Genomic DNA, 20,224 nt, shown 5'->3' on the forward strand with positions numbered 1-20,224 from the left:
CAACAATAGAGGAAAAGTAGCGAGTCCCAAGACTCACCAAGTCATAAATAGTATCAGAATCTGACTTATTAGTCAGATTATTATTTTCCTGCTGCAACATGGCACCAATGGCAGCTGCAGAAAGGACAGGAGGTTGAGATGCAGAATGCCTCATGGATGGATCTAGAGAAATGTTAGAAGAATTAGCCATTGAGAAAAGAATAGAAGGCTTAAAACGAGAATGTTGAAAGAATGCAGATGAGTTATAGAGATGAGAAGAAAACTTGATGCGGATTGGATAAACTTCAGGACTGATTTTATAGAGATAGCATAAAGAATAAGACAAACTATTATCTCTTCAAATCTTATTTAGTTAAAAGAAATACAAGATATGCTGGACACACATTGTCAAAAGTTTTCTTACTAAACCAGCGAGATTAATAGTAGATTGTCCCTATTTTTCTAGTAAACGATGAACCTCTGGTGTTATATGCCGATGTTGACCTTGTATCTGAACCCTTTCTCGTTCCAGCTCCTCTATTCGTGGTTGCAGATCATGAGCATACCAATCTGTAAATTTTTTCAACTTTTGGTTTTCTTGCTTTAGCCTTTTATTCTCACTATCCTTATTAGCAAGTTTCTGCTGTAACTCAGATATTTGCATGTTAAGATGATTAATCTCACTCACCCTTGCCATTAACCTCCGAGACATGATCGTAACAGAGGCAGCATATTGACTATTGAGCATTCTTGATTCTGCAATAATCTCAGAATCAGCCTTACTAGAAAAACGGTTCTCTGCTCCTATCATGGTATTGATAGCCTCAGGAGAGAAGATTAATGATTGATGCGTCAAGGGTTCCTGATTCAAGTCTGGAACAATAGTGGAAGAGAATTGCTCAGCCATTCTATCGTTGTGGAAAAACAGAACTCAGGTCAAGAAGCGATGTATTGTTTTGGCATCCGATAGATGAAAATGCTCATTTTTTTTATAGAAACTCAGAGCCTTCAATCACGTTTGTCAACAACATCAGGCGATTGTTTAAATCTCTAGCCGCACTAAATTCATAGAGTTAGACCTTGAGACTTTGCAGCATTTGTCGGGTCACGGACGACTCCTTTTTCAACTATCTACAGTGACTATTAAACACATCGTTTTCTTCAGTCCATTTACTTGCTGCTGATCCTTTTTAATAATGCCAAAAGGGGGAGAAGTTTTAGATTAGAATATTAACATTGTTTAAATTGCTAAAGTTGTTATATATGCTTGGAATTATATTTATACTTTTTTAGACTTATACAAAAGGTATATGATTTTGTTTGAAAAATTTGAAAAGTAAAGTGTGCTCCTTTTGTCATATACAAAAAGTAAAAGATTAGGTTTGAATTTTTTGAGAAGGAAAGTGTGCTCTTTTTGTCATATGTAAAAAGTAAAAGATTAGGTTTGAATTTTTTGAAAAGGAAAGTGTGCTCCTTTTGTCATATGCCAAAAGTAAAATATTAGGTTTGATTTTTTTGAAAAAGTGAATGATGTTGTCTTTGACAATTAAAAAAGAAGAACCTTTTATTTTATTTTTTTGAAAAAGTGAATGATGTTGTTTTTGACATGTGAATCTTTTTTAATTTGAATATGAAGTCTCATATGTCTATAAATAGATCATTTGAGAGCTTCACATTTACAACACCAAGAGCATACAACATTCATTCAAAGCTTTCATTCTCTCTTCTCTACGCATTGAGCCTTAATCCTTGTTCATTTTGAGAGATATAGTTTGCGCTGTATTGTTCTTATTTCACTCATTGAGGAGTATTTTCTGATAACCTACCCACTATCAGCTCTTGTATCAGAAAAATGGTGTGTATAACACTTGTGCGTGTAGAAAGTATTCTACACGGGGAATAGTTAAATCACCACGTGTAATGTGATTGCAAGTGTAGAGGGTGTTCTACACGGATCCTTTGTAGCGGTATTGTTCAAAGGTGTAATAAGTTTCTATCTCCACCTGAAGGAGGTTGAATAGTGAATTTGGGAATCCTCAAGGGGTAGCTTGAGGCGAGGACGTAGGCAATGGGGCCGAACCTCGTTAACATACTGAGTTTACTTCTCTCTTACCCTTACTCTTTATATTTATTGTTATTTCATATTTTGTTTATATTTTATATCATATATTTGATTTATAATTGTTATTTTTTTAATACAACTCAATTCACCCCCCCTCTTGTGTTAGTCATCTGGGCAACATTACTCATGTTTTCTGCAAGAATTCACGGGTAAGAAAATTAGGGATCGAATTATCAGAATCTTTGATAAATTCAATATCAAAACACTTAAAATAGCTTGCCATCGTGCAAAAATATGTTTTGATGCAATGTTTTTAACATTTTGTTCTAAAACAGTTTTAGCAGTTTTGCAATCAATGCGTAAAAGAAAATGTTGATTAAACAAATCACTTTAAAATTTGGAAATATATAGTACTACAGATAAAATCTCTTTTTTAATAGTACTATAATTATGTTGTGCATGGTTTCAGGTTTCGGAATGGAAACGAACAATCTGTTTAGAGGAACCAAGTGAAACAACTTGTTTCAAGATGCCGCCATAGCCTGTGTCTGAGGCGTCAGTTTCGACAATCTTGAAGCTATTTGAAGTAGGAATTCCAAGACACGGAAGAGTTTTGACATGTGCCTTGATTTATTTAACAATATTGGTGTGAACATCAGTCCACGGAGAAGGATTAGAATGTAATCTCGCAAAGAGAGGGCGACATTGTTTTCTCATATCTTTGTAGAAATCTGAAATATAATTCAAAGAAACAAAAAATCTTTGAAGCTGGTTTTTGTCAAGGATGACATCAGGAAATTTGTCAGCAAATTCAATGGCTCGTTGAATGGGCCTGATTTTGCCTTCAAATATGTCATAACCAAGGAATCTGATCTTGGTTTGAAATAGTTTAATCTTTTTTGCAGAAACAACAAGTCTATTTCTTTTGATGATCTCAAGAAACGTTTTAAGATGTTTCCAGTGTTCATCAATAGATTTGGAGAAAACAAGAACATCATCTATGTAGACGATGGTGAAATCAGTGAATGATAAAAAGATATCATTCATAATATTTTGAAATTCACTAGGAGCGTTCTTCAGCCCAAATGGCATGACGTTCCACTCATAGTGATCGAATGGAGTAGTGAAAGCAGTCTTGTACCTGTCTGACTCCCTAATTTGGATCTGCCAAAATCCGGACTTAAGGTCAAACTTGAAGAAAATAACTGCATCACTTAACTTATAAACCAAGTCATTCTTGTTAGGGATGGGATACCAAATCCACTCTAACACCTTGTTCAATGGTTTGTAATTAATGACTAAACGGGGTGTACCTCACTCAATCTCAACATTTTTCTGAACATAAAAAGCTGCACATGACCAGGATAACTTACTATGCCTGATGATATTCTTAGCAAGAAGATCCTGGATCTCATTTTTACAAAACTCCAAAGTTTCTCTATTCATTTGACACCAGAAGAACTTTTTAGTTTTTAGCCGAATTCACCTTCAGCAAGAACTGTTTTCCCTACTTACTTGCAAGTTCAAATTCACCTTCCTTCTCTTCTTTTCTTTATATTCAGCTTGTAAGTCTTTTGTTTAAATATTTACTTTCAATTAATAATATTTGAAAGTTTTGGTTCAATATTTTCTTATTTCATATTTCGCATTTCATGCATTAGCAGTCTGAGACTCTAAATATATTATGTTCATATTTAATTCTTGTCATTAATCTTTGAGCTTATTTTCTCTCTATTTTCATTTGATTCCGCAATATAATTTTTATATATAATATACAATTATATATAAAATAATTTGTATTATATCATAAATTACTAATTAATATAATATTAAATTTTAAAATCTTATATATTATAGTTTGTTATATTAATAGTTATATTAATATTATATCACAATATTATAATATGAGTTTTGCGTATTAAAAGCATACTATATCGTGTGCTTTGGAAACCAACTGGCGCCGTCTCTTTTGTAACGTTTTATTTGGGTCATTTAAAGAGAAGTGGGCCTAGTGTTACCCTGTTACGGATCAGCTTTGCTACATACAGTCGCCACATGCAGTCAGCGTGCAGTCGGCTGTACGGAATGAATAAAAAAAATTATAATTTTTTTTTTATATTCAAGGGGACCTACATGAATTATAAAAAGTTATAAAAATAATTTTTTTTTTCATGTAGGTCCCGTATTAATTTTTTTTTACAGCCGACTGCACGCCGACTGCATCTCCCGACTGCAAAAAGTATTTCTCGTTACGGATATGGAGCCGCCGAACTATTCAAGACCAAAAATACGCATCCCGTGCAATGCAGGGATGCAGAAATTTCTTAAGAAGTTTCGGATCGAATTCAAATATTAAGTTGAGTTATAAATAATAATATTTTATAAATTTTATTGAGATGAGTTTAATTTTTTTTAATATTAAAATAAATTTAAATTTTTAAGGTAAAATATATGAAAAAGATTGACATGGATTTAACATTACATCCCACGTGGTAAAATTAAACGATATCGTTTTCTGATTATGCCCAACACGAGTTGTTTCTCCTTTCCCCCGTTTCTCTCTCTTTCTACCTCATTCTCCTTGATGATAAAACTGTAACTCCCCTTCTTCACCAGAGCTTTCAAATCTGCGGAACATAAACTGCTAGAGAAGCTGTAGAGACCGTCGGCGTGGAATTCTCCAACTCCACCATTCTTCTACAATGAATCAAACACACAGAGATGGCTATACTCTCCTCGTGTAGGATTTTCAATACTGAAGCTTAAAGAGATAGTCAAAGTTTCGATTCAAAGCTTGTCTCTCGAAATGAACCCTTTTACCCTATGGTTACAAACGATATCTCAAAATTTACTTTGTTATTCAAAGATCATGGCCGATTACAGCAGCAAATGAAAAAATTGAAGTCCGAAATGATGAAAACCAGCAAGAGCTTATTTATTAACCAATAACCATGGCTCAGTTTAGGAAGATGTACCATTTTAACTACAATTGGAGATAACGTGGCAAACTCGATTACCCAGTGGTTGCGCATAACCGGTTGTACGTAGCATGTTTTGTTAGGTCCTGCTTGATTACACAGATGAGATGAAATAAAATATTTTAAATAGTAATAAATAAAATATTATTATAATATAATTTTTGAATATTAATTTTAAATTAAGATTTAAAAAAGTTAGATTATTTATTATATTTTATATTAAAATTTAAAAAAAGTGTAATAATGAGTTAAGATGAAATAAGATGAGATTTTAATTTTGACTAACCAAATAAAGCCTTAGTTTCATAAATTATTTTACTATTATTAATATATATTTTAAAAAATTATTGATATCCATATAAGCCCTAATAATAACTAAAGGAAACGTGGAGAGTTGTGAACTCGCCTTTAGTTTAGCACGAAGTTGAAAATTCATAAAGGGAACTCTCCCCCATCTGGGCCCCATAGCCCCTCACACCACACTACAAAGATGTGGGCGAATCTCCCCCTTCCACACTCACGTTTCAAAATCCTTAGAAATTATACGAGAAACGTTTGTGATGCAAAGGTGCGAGTGTGACTGTGGCCCCTTCCCCACTCACGCAAGGCCTGAAAATTTCTAGAAGGACCGCTCCATCTCTCCATCACGCGGAGTGGGCCACAAGTTTTTCAACCCCTCTACGAATGTTTCATCAGGGCATATCTTTTTTTTTTTTTCCTTTATACTTTTCTGTGTATTTTTGTTTTTTCTTTTCTCTTTAGAATAATATGATGAATTATTGAGATTTTATCCCATTATTCATTCGAACTTGATGTTCAAGTTTGGAGATGGACAAAGCATGTTGGGTCGACCCTACCCCAAGCCTTCGTATCGATCATATGCATGTTCTAAGTTCCACGTATCAAGCCTCTCGTTTTAAATTTGACCACTATATGTAGAATATTTACATAAAAAAATAATATTATATATAATTTTAGAGTCTATAAATATCGTATAAATTTTTAAAAAAATAATGGAATTAATCATTAAAAAATTAATTTTTATTGTGAATCTCTTATTTATTTATTTATTTTTAAAAATGAGTGCATAAAACTTATCTACTTTAAAATTATAAATATCATTTTACTTATATAAGTTACTGAAGAAAATATTGATCTCTTAGGCCTCGTTTAAATGTTAAAAAGATTTTATATTATATGTGAATAATAATAAAATAATTTATAAATAATAATAATGATAATAAACTGTTTATAAATCTTTTATATATAGAAATAAAGTATTCATATTATTATTTGATGAGAAATTATATTTATAATTATAAGGATATAAGTGCTGTAAAATTATTTTTAAAAAAATAAATAAATGTGGAACGTATATGAAAAGAAAATTAAGTTTTTAATAATAAATTTTACTATTTTTAAAGCGACTTGTGAAATTTATACCGACAGTAAGTAACATTTCTCTACTGTACTTAAACTCATAAGGCCGATGATATATTTATGAAAAAATCTAGTTATAAATATAATTGTATATTAATATGTGTATTAATTTATTATGATTGGATAAAAAATAAATTTTATTAAAAATAATACTAATTTAAAATTTAAATACGAAGGAATCAATATTAATATATAGATTAGTACGTGATTTTATTTATATATATACAAAACTCTATATTTATTATTCTCTTACTATTTTTTTAATAATTTAATCTATTAAAAATTTTTATTTTTATTTATTAATTTTTTAGTATATTTAATCATTAAAAAATAAAAAATTAATAAGATAGTAATAAACTTATTATTATTCAAATCGATAAATATAAAAAAGGGAGACAGGGATGATGGTGGGGGGAAGGAACGGGTCAGCAGAGGAGCCAAGTGGATCCCTCGTAAAAGTCGCCAACCCCACCATGATGTTAGCATTGATATCTCCAGACAATTATCACTGTAGATTTTAATGGACAACCTAAAGTCACAACCCACAGCTTTTTCCAACTCTTTGTGCAGAGGTGGGTTGACTGTTGCCACACCCACAATCCAACATAATCAAGACAGTGTCTGAAACATTTTCTTTAGACAAGCGAGAAGGGACACACTCCATGATTCATCAAATCTTACCAAAGGTGACAACTTCTCATTATGATCCAGACTTTATATATGTCGACAGTAATATTTCCATCCTTTTGGCATAAAAGTCATGGTCCAAGATGCCCCCCTCTTTCATCTTCTTCTCTACACAAATCCATCACCATATCTCTCTCTCTCTCTCTCTCTCTCTCTATATATATTCTACAACGTAATAAAAAGTCCAAGATGCCACTCAAACTGTCCTTTCAAAGCGGATCAAACAAATCTTATTATGTTATAAACTTCCAACTCCTACCACCACCACCACTAAATAAATAAAGAATATAAAAGATTGTCGGTTAAAAAATAAATTATTTTCTTCATTTTCTGATTAGTTTTGTATACGGTTGTAGTTGAGTCCAGCCATGCCGATTTTTGACACGTTGAGTTCGGCTCGATTCAATATATTTAAATTTGAGTCCGTAATTTTTTTTTTATTTTTTATTCAAACTCAACTGATAAATTAAAGTTTCAATTTGAGCTCGTTTAAATTATTTTTTAATAAAATTTAATAATTAATAAATTAAATAAAAATAAAAGATCTAATATTAAATTTATACAATTAACAAATAGAAACTCTATTAAATTATAAGATTTTAAAAAATTTATAAATAATTAATATCTAATTAGTTAATATTTATCTAAAATAACAATTTATTATATTACTACATATATTATTAATACATACAATTAATATGATAATATATATCTATTTCATTCATAGTTCCCACATACTAATATATAAAATTATTAAATTTTATCGACTAATTATTATACAAATTATAAAATATACCTATGAAGTATATTCACTATATACATATAAGTAATTAGATTACATATTATATATTTAATTATAAAAGTGGTATGCTTATATTATTAACTAATATATATATACATACTTATATGTATATATTTATCAATATATGAATGAGTTTTAATCGAGTCGAGCTAATGGATTGATTTAAACATAAATCAGCAAATGTATCATTTATGAACCATAGTGTTTAGTCAAGTATGTATCATTTATAAATTGAGCAAGTATTTATTTTTATGAACGAAATTTTTTTTTCTACTAATCGAGTTCAATTCAAATTTAATCGAGTGAGTGCCGACCTAGTAACTTTTGTATATATAAAAATAAAAATAAAAATAACTAACTTTTAGCTAGACCACATTAAAAATAAAAATTAAAAAAATATTTTTTAACTTTTCAAGATATCTGAAATTTATATCAGATCTCTCTCTTTTTTTAAAAAAAAAATTCTTTTAAATAATATTAAATAAATACAAATATATATATATTTTTGGGTAATGGGTGGGATAGAGCAATCAACATAGATATGGGAGATACTCTTTTGCACTGAAAAGCCAAGCAGAACAGGATTTGAAAAAGCAAAACAGATCCAATGCCCACAAAAAGAGAGATCTATATTCTATTCTATGGAGCGTTAAGTCCAAAGCAAAGTATATCCATCCCAATTAAAAAGATAGAGGCTAATTTTAGTTTAGATCGTATCCGTCCGTATTTATTATTAAGTGGAGCATTTAAGGGCTCTGATCCTTCGCGCAAATGGAGGGGGTCGAGTGGGAACAGTTTAATATATTTTTTTTTGGATATGTGGGGGTGCGCCCTACCATCTATATCTGGAACCGTATCGTATCTCGAGAATAAGATTATGTTGTTCGTACGATAATGTATTTCGAGAAGTCACACTCAACTACCCCCGTCGGCCGGCCGTGGGCGGCTTTCCTATTTTTTTTCTTTTTACGCCGCCGTTTCACACCTCCCACTCGGCCTAGTGTCCACTCTCTCCTGCCCTACCTCGTTGCTATTATCATCACAAGTAATGCTGTAAATTTTGTAGCAATATTTTGAACGGGAAGATATTTGGTTTATTTTATTTTAAATATAAATATTTTTAAATTTAAATTTTTATTTAATTTTTATAACTTTTTAAATAAAATATAAAAAATAATTTAATCTTTTAAAATCTTAAAATAAAAATTATATTATAACAATATTTTAATTTTATAATATTTTTATTCAACTTTTATTTTTTTCATTTATCAAAATCTCATAAAATATTTTAATTTAAACAATTTGATTATTATTAACAAATCATTTCACTACTATTCATAAACCATTTCAACTCATCTATCCAAACTAACCAACTATCTTTAGATGTTAAGATCACTTCAAATCAATCATTGATAAGATTTATTATTTTTTCAAATTTTTATAAAAATTTAATCTCATCTCAACTTGTTTTAAACACATATATCAACTTATTTATATTTAAATACATCTCAATAGAATCCATAAAATAATACTATTTATAAATAGTATGAAATATTTTTTAGTACATAGTGAGAATTTTATTTTATTTTATTTTTTTAAAAAAGACTGTATAATAGTTGAACATTTTGCACATCTTGCATATATTTTCCTAATTACTTCACGAATATATGCTTTCGTGGCAAAAGCTATTGTCAAAAAACTATTTTGCTAAATTAAAGCCCAAAGAACCTAAAAAGATGATTTAAATCCAATCAAGAAAACAATGGTTATAATATCTTATCACACCATGATCAGAATATTGGATTTAGTGTAAGGAGAATTAAATTCTACCTTGACATTCTTTTATAATTATTTGAAAAGTACTAAATTTATGAAGAGATTTCTTTAAAATAAATTTATAAATTAATATAATTTAGTATTATATATATTATATTTATTTTATAATAAAATGATATTTATAATTTAATATATCATATTAATCAATGTCAGTATGTCAGTTTATTAATTAATGTATTTTTTTAAAATATAAAAAATATTAATTTACTAATAAATTATCTTTTTAATCTTGAAATAAAAAAAATATACAATATCGATCAAAACGAGAGACACCATTCATGGTCCCCTGTCGTTTTCCATAGGCACAAAGTTACAACTTAGGAACTGTAGGCAGGGCAAAATACGAGGCAGCCAGTGAAAACACTGAACACCAGGGAGTAAGGACTGTACCAAACCCAAGCATATGGTATACGTTGGGTGACTCCGACTATTTACTGCTAAATCTTTTGAATATATTGACAGGACAACGGAGTACAAGACAAGCGACTCAGGACCGGATTATTCTCTCTCTCTCTCTCTAAAGAAAATCTATCACATTTGGATCCTCAGAATCTCAGCTTTAGCCTTTTTCCTTAAATTAAAGCAAAAGCCTTCCACATGCCACGCCCACATACTCTCTTTCTCCTTTCGGATCCACCTCTCAACCCAAAAGGCTATAAAGTCATACACAAAATCTCCTCTCACCTTGCTCTCTGTTTTTTCTTCTATTTTCACTCTTTCTACGGAGACCCATTTCAGCGAGGCTAAAAACCGCTTTTTTAGAAGATTTTCCGGCGAATGGCTATTGCCGGCGAGGTTTTGCGGCGAAACTTTCCAGAGAATGTTGAGGTTTTTGATGATTCACCTTCCGGTTCGCTAGAGCTGCATGTTCTTGCGGTGGATGACAGCGTTGTGGACCGGATGGTCATCGAGAGGTTGCTGAAGATTTCTTCTTGTAAAGGTGAGCGAAGTTAATTAATATTTGTTGTTTTGGGTAAAGATTTGGGTTTTGATTGGCTTCTGAGGCCGGTTGGATTGGAATATGCAGTGACGACAGTAGAGAGTGGGACAAGAGCTCTGCAGTACCTGGGGCTGGATGGAGAGAAGGGCCCGGTTGGTTTTGATGTAAGAAACGCGCTTGGACTCGGATGTATTCACTTTGTTTCGTTGCTAAGAAAGTGTGTGTAATCTCTAAAGAAAAAAAAAAGAGGAAAACTTTTACCTTTTCATTTCTCGCGTTTCTTCAGAACCCGATCAAATATTCAAAGATTTTTTTTGGTGGAGAGCCTCTGATAGCTATGATTACAGGGCTTGAAGGTTAATCTCATAATGACTGATTACTCAATGCCGGGGATGACCGGATATGAATTGCTCAAGAAAATTAAGGTTTGTATTTTAGTTTGTCTTGGCCTTCGTCTTATTGTTATTCTAATTCTTTTCAATGGGACTTAAAACGAAAGGAAAGGAGAAATTAATTAAATTTATTTTTAGTATTTTATCTTGAGAGGCTAGAGAGCTTAAGTTCCCTGCATGTGAAAGTTTCAGATTAAACAAATTTCCTTTTTCTACTTTGTGCATGTCTGCATTTTCTCACAAACAGATAATAACTTCTAAAAGCAATGACACAAAAAAAAAAAAAAAAAAAAAAAAATCTCTATTAACGGTGTTTTGCCTATGGTTGCTTTCAAGCAGGGATCTTCGGTTTTGAGAGAGATACCTGTGGTGATCATGTCATCCGAGAACGTCTTGGCTCGTATTGATAGGTAATTTATCTGTTCAATCTTTTTTACTTGCATTAATAGTTGATGCATAATTGACATGAACTTACATGTAAATGGACGATGATTCTGGATCGTGGGCTTGTTTTATTAATGAAAAAAACAATTTAGTGACCTTGATGTTTTTTAATGGTCGGTAGGAATTCAAATATGTTGAATCTGATGATTATGAAATAACTATATCTGTACAGTACTCAATCTGATTGTGCATGATATAGTTGATATAGGAATTATAGTCTGAATCTGATCTTGTCTGAACATCTTGTTTTATAATATTTGATATTGATGTAATATAAGTTAGGGGCAATTATACTTTACAATCCCAAACTATCATCCCCATTACAATGCACACCCCAAATTATGAACAGTTGCAGTGTGCATCCTAGACTACCAATAAGTTTAAATGGCATATTTGGTGAATTTCCGATAGTGAAAATTATGCCGTGCGACCTATTCATTCATCTTAATGATCAAATCCTAACTGAGAGTGTGGTTTGAACGCATTGGTAGTTTAAGGTGCAAAGGTGGTAGTTCGAGGCATATGGTCTAATTTCCCCTATATTTATATTGGATATTCTGCACTTTAGTCAAACAAAGTTTGGCATAGCATGTTCCAAATTGGACAATTATGCATTTCCAATCCTAGATGCCACCATTAAAATGCTGGTATAGTGTAATTGTCTCATGTTTTTCCTGCAAGACTACGACAACTTTTTGTATTCCTCTTTTTACAACCTTCTGTAAATTGGAAAGTAATTATACAAAGCAAGTTCAATGTAATAATAACAGGCATTCTTCCAGCTGCATAGGTCCTTTACAGTCCCAACCACTTGGGGCTGGTGGCTTGAATTCTTTTCTACTCTTTTGCTGTGGTCTGATTCTTGCAGTTATGCCTCAAATCGGTGGCATGTATTTAGAATAGAAAATATTCTAGGAGTGTAATCGTTAATAACCTCTGTCAGTGAATTTATTGGCTTGATATCAACTGTCCTCTTTCTGGTTTCCATTCAATTCAGATTTAACTCTTAATATCATAACATTTACTTGGGCAGTTGGGAATTCTAATAAACTATACTTGTCTCTTCAGATTAGTGAGTCGTATGAATTAAATGAAGACGATTATGATTAATTTATATTAGCTTACTGTGTGAACATGACTCTTCAGCTGCCGAAGTCAGTTTGATGTTTCTATATTGGTGTTAATACGAGTTATTGGGATACTGGCTAATGGCTCGTTCTATCACTGTTTGCAGGTGTTTGGAGGAAGGGGCAGAGGAGTTTCTACTTAAGCCTGTAAAATTGTCAGATGTGAGACGTTTGAAAGATTTCATAACCAGAGGTGAAGGAAAGGATGGTGGAGAAACAAGAGACCATAAGAGGAAGCGAGAAGATGATTACACTTCCTCATCATCACCATCACCCTCACCTCCATCTTCCTCTTCCTTAATCTCGTCATCCTCCTCATCAACTGCATCATCGGCATCATCATCTGCGCGGTTGTCAAAGAGGGCCAAACTACGGAAGAAAGATTGAATTACTCTCTCGTATCAGAATATAAATTTTTTGTTAGCCTCCATCCTCGATCCTTGCCGAGTGTTTTTTGTTTGGTCGGAAATGATTTCTTTCTAACGTGTGGAATAGGGACCCAGGAATAGAGAAAAAGTAGGTACAAAAATCAGATCTAGTAGGACATCAATATTTTTTCCTCTTTGATTGTGTAAATATGAATTTCGCCTTATAGTTGAAACAATCATTGTTTTGGTTTAATGTTACTTCTACAAGTCATTATCTATCAACTTGATGCATGATTTATAATTTTTTTGGCTTGGAAAAGTTTTGGGGGGGGGGTATTCTGTCAGGTTTTGTATCGGATTTCTTCTGCAATGGTTATATAATCCATATGGATGTAACCCATATGGCAGTAATGTTGACGAAAACCGACTTCTGGGTAGGCACTTTTGAACTTTACAGAGATGATAAAAGGTTCTACTATACCCATCTAAGTTGTGCTGCTTGATTACTTCTTACCCAACTTCGAGTCTCCTGAAAGGGTATGAACATTTCTTTCACATTATACTCTATTTTGCAGTGTTCCAATTTGATTTACAGTGTCAGAAATCTGGAATACAGCCAGTGAATGCGTGTTGTTAAATCTTGTATTATATCTAGATGGTGAGGTAGGACTGGCCACTTGTGCCAGTCTGTAACAATATAAACGCAATATCTGCTTAGAGCTGAGCATTCTGAGCTCCTCTTCAGACATTTTAAACGTTACTGCTGAACACTTGAAAGCTCCCCAATCTGCTCGAATCCAGATTCAATAAACCAGTTTTGAGTAGAGATCTTTTTCTGATGTAACAAAACCTGAACGCACTTGAAAGCTATGCTACGAGGCATTAGGAAGTCAAAATGCTATTGGTTTGAGATATCTGCATAGGATGCCTGGAGGAATCTAACCTATATGCTTTTACTCCTATTTCAATCAAAATCATATTCCAAAATCTGAGGGTGGTCAAGATTCAAGACCATTAATGGGGCTGTAAAGCTTTCCAGAGGCAGGCTTTAAAATTGGACGGTCGGCTCAGTAATTGGCTCCCAACCATTATGCATGTAGGCACAAAGGAGAAGTAATTTGACATCAATCCCAAGGATTTGAATTTTGGAAAGATTTTTTTATTTCCCTCACCAGAGACAAACCAGGTCCCCCAGAGTCTGAAAGGGTTGTAGAAATGTGGGAAAGATTATAAAAGCTTGTTTTATAAAATCACGTGGCTTGATTTATAGGCTACTATTATATATAGTCATAAAATACGTAAATATTATGTAATTATTTAAAAAAAATAAAATATATTATTTAAAATTTATTTATTTATTTATATATATTTTATATTTATTTATTTCTTTAAAAGATTATATAATATTTATATATTATACGACTGTAAATATCATTTGTTATATAAAAAAAGGCTAAGAATGACAAGTCCTTGAAGTTGAAACAATTTTCGAATGTCATTTGAACATGCTATTTCTTGTACGAAAGCATGGAATAGTTCTTGGGTAAACGGTCGGTGGCATAATTGGCAGAAAAACTTGAACCTAAAAGATTAGCATGTGTTACTTAAATTATAAAAAAAAAAAAATCCATTAAATCTTCTGTTTGTTAGCTATCAAATGAACTGGATCCAGCCCATTGCAAGTGTTGAGAATTTAGACCTTCTAAATTTACCCCCCTTAGGAACTACCCTTTGCAGGAGTAATAAGAGAAATAGAGAAATAATAACAACACAAGAAATTTACGTGGAAACTCCAAAACAGGAGAAAAACCACCAGACCCAGAGAAGAAAATACACTATGTGAAAAATTATTACAATCACATAATTTCTCTCCTCATCCCAAACACACCCACAAAGCTTTCCCCACTAGAAAAACTTTAACTCACACCTCTTTCCATAAAAATGGACAACAGAGGAATTTAACTAGAGTCAAAAGTTACTAGCTAAGCATTTGACTGGTGCCCTTAAACTAAGAGGCTAAGCCTCTTATTTATAACTCATGAGTCTTGCCTCTTCCTCACTCACTACCAATGTGGGACTCCAAAGAGCAAAACTCAACAATCTCCACCTTGCGACTTTGACTGATCCCACAGCCAAGCTCCACCTCAATGAAAATCTTCATAGCTTCCGCTATCATGCTTCACCATAAAAGCATACCCACTCAGAATAAATCAATTCCAAGAATTTCACTTCGGCCCATGTCGAAAACAACTTTGTTGAAAATTATGGTGTAACTTCCACGTTTGGCTCTCCTGGAAGTTCATCAGCCATCGACATGAATTTCCACCACACACCCTGCATCAATGCCAAACCAATGCCTGTGTGCAAACTTGTGGACCCGCTAATATTAACACATCCTTTATCATGGCAACTTTGGGAATTAGCAACATGTTATAAGGATGTACATGTCTCCTTTTTCATGGAGAGAGACACAACATTAGCATCAATACCAGTATCTCCATTTACTGACTTGGAGCCACTTGCCGAACCAGCTCCTTGTACTAGCCGTTTCACCAGTCGCTAGAAACACTGCTGACTTCAGGGGTTGATCTGCCCTTCCACACCTTGTGTAAACCAATTTCTCCATCTCAAATCTGATAAGATTTGAATCCCTACTTCCTGATATTGTTTTGATGAATTTACCGTAGAAATGAATAGTACCTCACTAAGTCAGTTCCCAGGAAAGATTGGAGGGTCACAATGGACACAATTAAAATTTCCAATCTCCTAGACAGAATCTCCTTAGACTGTACATATCCACACTACCACACCAAAGCTCCACTCCACAAAAAAAACCTAGTAGCTCTGATACCAATTGTTGGAAATTTGGACCTCCCAAATTCACCCCCCTAGGATCTACCCTTTGCAGGAGTGATAAGAAAAATAGAGAAATAATAACAACACAAGAAATTTACGTGGAAACTCCAAAACAGGAGAAAAACCACCAGACCCAGAAAAGAAAATACACTATGTGAAAAATTATTACAATCACATAATTTCTCTCCTCACCCCAAACACACCCACAAAGCTTTCCCCACTAGAAAAACTTTAACTCACACCTCTTCCCATAAAAATGGACAACAGAGGAATTTAATTAGAGTCAAAAGTTACTAGCTAAGCATTTGACTGGTGCACTTAAACTAAGAGGCTAAGCCTCTTATTTATAACTCATGAGTCTTGCCTCTTCCTCACTCACTACCAATGTGGGACTCCAAAGAGCAAAACTCAACAGCAAGTATATTGTTAAAAGAACAAAAAAAAAAAAAGAAAAAAAAGAAAAAAGAAAAAAAAAAAGAGGAGATAAAATAATAAATGGTTAAGTAAAAAAGAAGTTATTGACATATAAAGATAGAAGTGACATAAAATAAGTAGGACTTAACAAATTTAAAGAAAAAAAGAGAACTTAATTAAAAAAGAGAGGTTATTGAACTACTTTCCTTTATAGATAGAGAAACTACCGCTCCTCTTTAGAAAAGTTTCTCATATTTTTTAATTTTTGTTTCCACTACCGAGGAGGATCCTCCACTTTGTTTTTTTTTATCTTTTTTTTTTTCTTGATATCTGTCTATTCATAAGTTTTCCTGCTAGTGTTTTTAATCATTCCTTTCCATTGGCTCAGTTTTGGCCAGATCTACCGCATTTCGACGATCGACTGCTTGCTGTGCCAAAATGCTCTCGACGGCTACACGTGTCATACTAGTAGTTTTGTCACCTCAAAATTTTTTAGATTTGACCTAACCCATTTCACAATCAGCAGCGCATGGTATCCATGTACCGTCATAGGTGAAACTCGATTGGTCACAGTCTTGGTCATTCGATGCCAGTCTTCCTACTGTGTTTTTGCTTTTCCTAATTATTGGTCTTGAGGTAGGGTATACAAGTCTCTTCAGAAAACTTTTTAAGACAATAAACTGTAGTGTACCTTCAACATCTACCGCTTTCAGCAGTGGCATCACAGTTCACACAACTATGCTACTTATAAAAAATTGTCATTTAAGACCATGCCCTCTTTACAGGATATGGGTGCGAACCAAGATTTTGGCCCCAAAATTTGATCCTTTTTTTTTTTTTTTCCCCACTTATGTATTGTGATTGTTGTAATAAAGTATTTGTTGGGAAACCCTATCCCCTTATCATGTATCTCATTATCCTTATATTAATGATGTATATGCTTGATTCATAAAAAAGAGGGGGCTACGAGAAATGTGGGATGATCTTTCAACTCTCCAGGACCCTTTCTCCAGATTTTTACAGGGATGACATTTGTTCAACCCTATAATCACCAAATATAGTGGATTAAGCTTTGCTACTTATTATTCCCATACACCACATACTATAATTATTTTTATTTTTAATTTTTTTTTTGTTTTATTCCTCTTAAACTAATTGAGTTCTTCTACTTATTATCTATATACCACATATTGATTAAGGAAAAAAATTAAAAATTAAAAAAAAATTATGTGTGATGTGTGGTATGAGGATGATGAGTAGAATTTTTCTAATGGATTTTATACTCCAAACAATCTGTGGACATATACTTTATATTGAACCGTGTAAAATTTTGTTTGTCTTTATTTACATTTTATATCCTCTATTTATCATTTGATTCACGGATGAACATAAAGCATCATATCAACACCCAAGCCATTATTGTAGACCATTCAACCGTATTGTTAGACTCCAACTACTCTTGAAAATTGTATCCACATTGTCCATTATGGTTAACCAAATATGGATGAATCAAAGGCTACAACATTTCAATTTTAATCTCTCTTAAAAAAATAAATCATTTTTTTTAAAATAAATTACTTACTAAAGTTATTTCAATTTCTCGATCCTTAAAGAATTTTTTTTATAGAAAATTTATGTTGGTATTTTTTAATAAATAGTTTTTATTCATAATTTATTTTAATTTGATTAAGTTGGAGGAAGACTTGTAGGCATTATTCTTTCTTGTTAATTTATGTATTCACACCATTTATGGTCTTCTACATTTCGTACAATTAGATAAATTCTCTCAAGCGGTTTTAAGCTTTCAAGTTCTTAGACGTAGGGGTATAAGAAAAAACCGGTAAACCAAACCGAACCGGTGGGTTCGGTCCGGTATCGAGTTTGATTAAGTTCGGTACTGGTTTTATTTTTAAAACAAGTCAAAAACAATTTAGTTCCGATTTTTCTTTTTCTATAATTGGCCGGATCGGTTTATATATATATATTTTAATTTATATATATAATATATGACTATATATAAATAGTTTTGTATTATATGATAAATTATTAATTAATATAATATTAAATTTTAAAATCTTATATCACTATAGTCTATTGTATTAATAGTTATACTAATACTATATTACTATATATTATTTCATATATAATATAGTATATTAAAACCGAAAAATCAGATCAGAAATATGTAAAATTAAAGTACTGATTTAGGAAGATAACTTGTGTGTAATCGGTTTTAAAAAATGTAAAATCGATACGTATCGGATCGTTTACACCCCTACTTTGACGTTGTGAGGTTTATTGCTTAAAGCTGCCTTAATTCTATTTAATATTTATTGCCCAGTTGCCGGCTAAAAGTCTACTACCCCTTTTTTTTTGGTGAATGGTTGAACTTTTTGAAAAGAATGTGGCGTCCGTCTAGGGTCAATTTTCAATTTTTGAGTGTGGTGTTGTCTATCTATACATAGAGAAAAATTGTTAAGGAGAATAAAAGAGAATTGTACCTAAATAATTTTGAGAGTATTTTCAGATAAAAGAAATGTGTTCTTTTGGTAGAGTTTTGAGCTCAACCACTTGTGCAGAATTGGTCCGGGGTATACGACGATCAGTTAGGCTATTATATCATGGAAGAGTAAAGTCAAGAGGAATTCTCCTCCATCGGTTAATTGAGATTTTATACATTGCAGAGGACTTGAATCTCTTTAAAGAGAGCGATATTTCCATGTCTCAGATCAAACTGGTTTTGTTTGAATGTTAATTTTATTATAATTTTTATTATATTATTATTTATTTCACTAACAATTTATTTCTATTTTTTTTTTTTATAAAAAAAAAGAGCATGAATTTATTTAGTTTTTGAAAAAAATGAAAATTAAAAGGTGAGAGCTTAATTAGTACACATTTTCATTTAACGTTAATAAATAGAAAAATCAATGAAGGGTCTGCTTTTATGGTAACGACCAATATTTCCTATAATAATCACAACCCAAGACTCTTTCTTCATTTATTTGTTTTTTTGAATATCTTTTTTAAGGCAATTGAGGTCTGATCGATGAGATAGTTTACTCAGCCACATGGCAAGTTGGCAACTTGGAGAGTCCAAAGTGGATTACCTACAAATCATATATCTCGAAGTCCTAATCTGTTTACAAGTCACCTAGAGAGTGTCATATATACTTTATTATGAGATTTATTATATTTAAAAAAATAAAAATTAATATTATTTAATATGTCAGCAGTATTTTTGATGCAAAAAGAAATAAACTTATAAATAGATTTATTCATTTTTTCTTAATATTCCAACAACGCATCAATTCGTATCATTGAATTAATAGCAATGGACATGCATACAAATGAGATAGGACGTCTAGACTTCCACATCCACCATTGAAGAACAAGACAAGAACAAGAAAACACAGCAAAAGATGTGCACAAATGTATTTGATAATCCCAATGAAATTAGGGTTGGGGACGGCTTATTATTCTACATCTACAAATCACGAACTTGACATCATTCCATTTGCTACACCTAGAATTTACACTTTTACAACAAAGGTGCAGCACATTTATTTTCACTAGGCAATTGCCTCTGAAGAGGAACTAATATTCCAACCAACAACAACTACCTTCATTGAAATTGTCAGGACTCAGCAACCAACATTAGACAAATTATTTTGGACAATTTATTCATATATCCAAAAGCAGCAAACAATCCATGTAAATAACCTTTGTTGTTTTTTTCAGTTTTCCTGCTAGAATTTTTCCATGTTCTCAACAGCATGATGATTCAGCCATGACCTTTTCTTTATTTTCTTTTTCTTCTCCTGCATTCTTTCTGTCTCTTGTTAACTGATTCTTCACCTTTGAGTCCATTCACGACATCTCTAAAGCTTATTCTAGCA

The 20,224-nt window shown here is 32.1% G+C and overlaps 1 protein-coding gene across 1 annotated transcript; it reads left to right on the forward strand.

The window, feature by feature from the left end:
- Positions 1–10,325: 10,325 nt before the first annotated feature.
- Positions 10,326–13,337, forward strand: LOC122282972 (two-component response regulator ARR15). The gene is made up of 5 exons (XM_043095070.1): positions 10,326–10,724; positions 10,812–10,888; positions 11,072–11,149; positions 11,456–11,526; positions 12,795–13,337. Exons 1-5 carry the CDS (start codon positions 10,562–10,564, stop codon positions 13,072–13,074), a joined length of 669 nt encoding a protein of 222 aa, XP_042951004.1. The 5' UTR covers positions 10,326–10,561; the 3' UTR covers positions 13,075–13,337.
- The last annotated feature ends 6,887 nt before the right edge of the window (positions 13,338–20,224 follow it).

This window comes from Carya illinoinensis, chromosome 11, assembly GCF_018687715.1.
Source record: "Carya illinoinensis cultivar Pawnee chromosome 11, C.illinoinensisPawnee_v1, whole genome shotgun sequence".
Lineage (NCBI taxonomy): Eukaryota > Viridiplantae > Streptophyta > Magnoliopsida > Fagales > Juglandaceae > Carya > Carya illinoinensis.

Bases quoted from the DNA above. Each gene is read 5' to 3' on its own strand.
- LOC122282972 (XM_043095070.1), top strand. From the start codon at position 10,562: ATGGCTATTGCCGGCGAGGTTTTGCGGCGAAACTTTCCAGAGAATGTT. The intron at 10,725-10,811 runs GTGAGCGAAGTT...TGGAATATGCAG, and splicing joins GAAGATTTCTTCTTGTAAAG to TGACGACAGTAGAGAGTGGG. The intron at 11,150-11,455 runs GTTTGTATTTTA...GCTTTCAAGCAG, and splicing joins AATTGCTCAAGAAAATTAAG to GGATCTTCGGTTTTGAGAGA.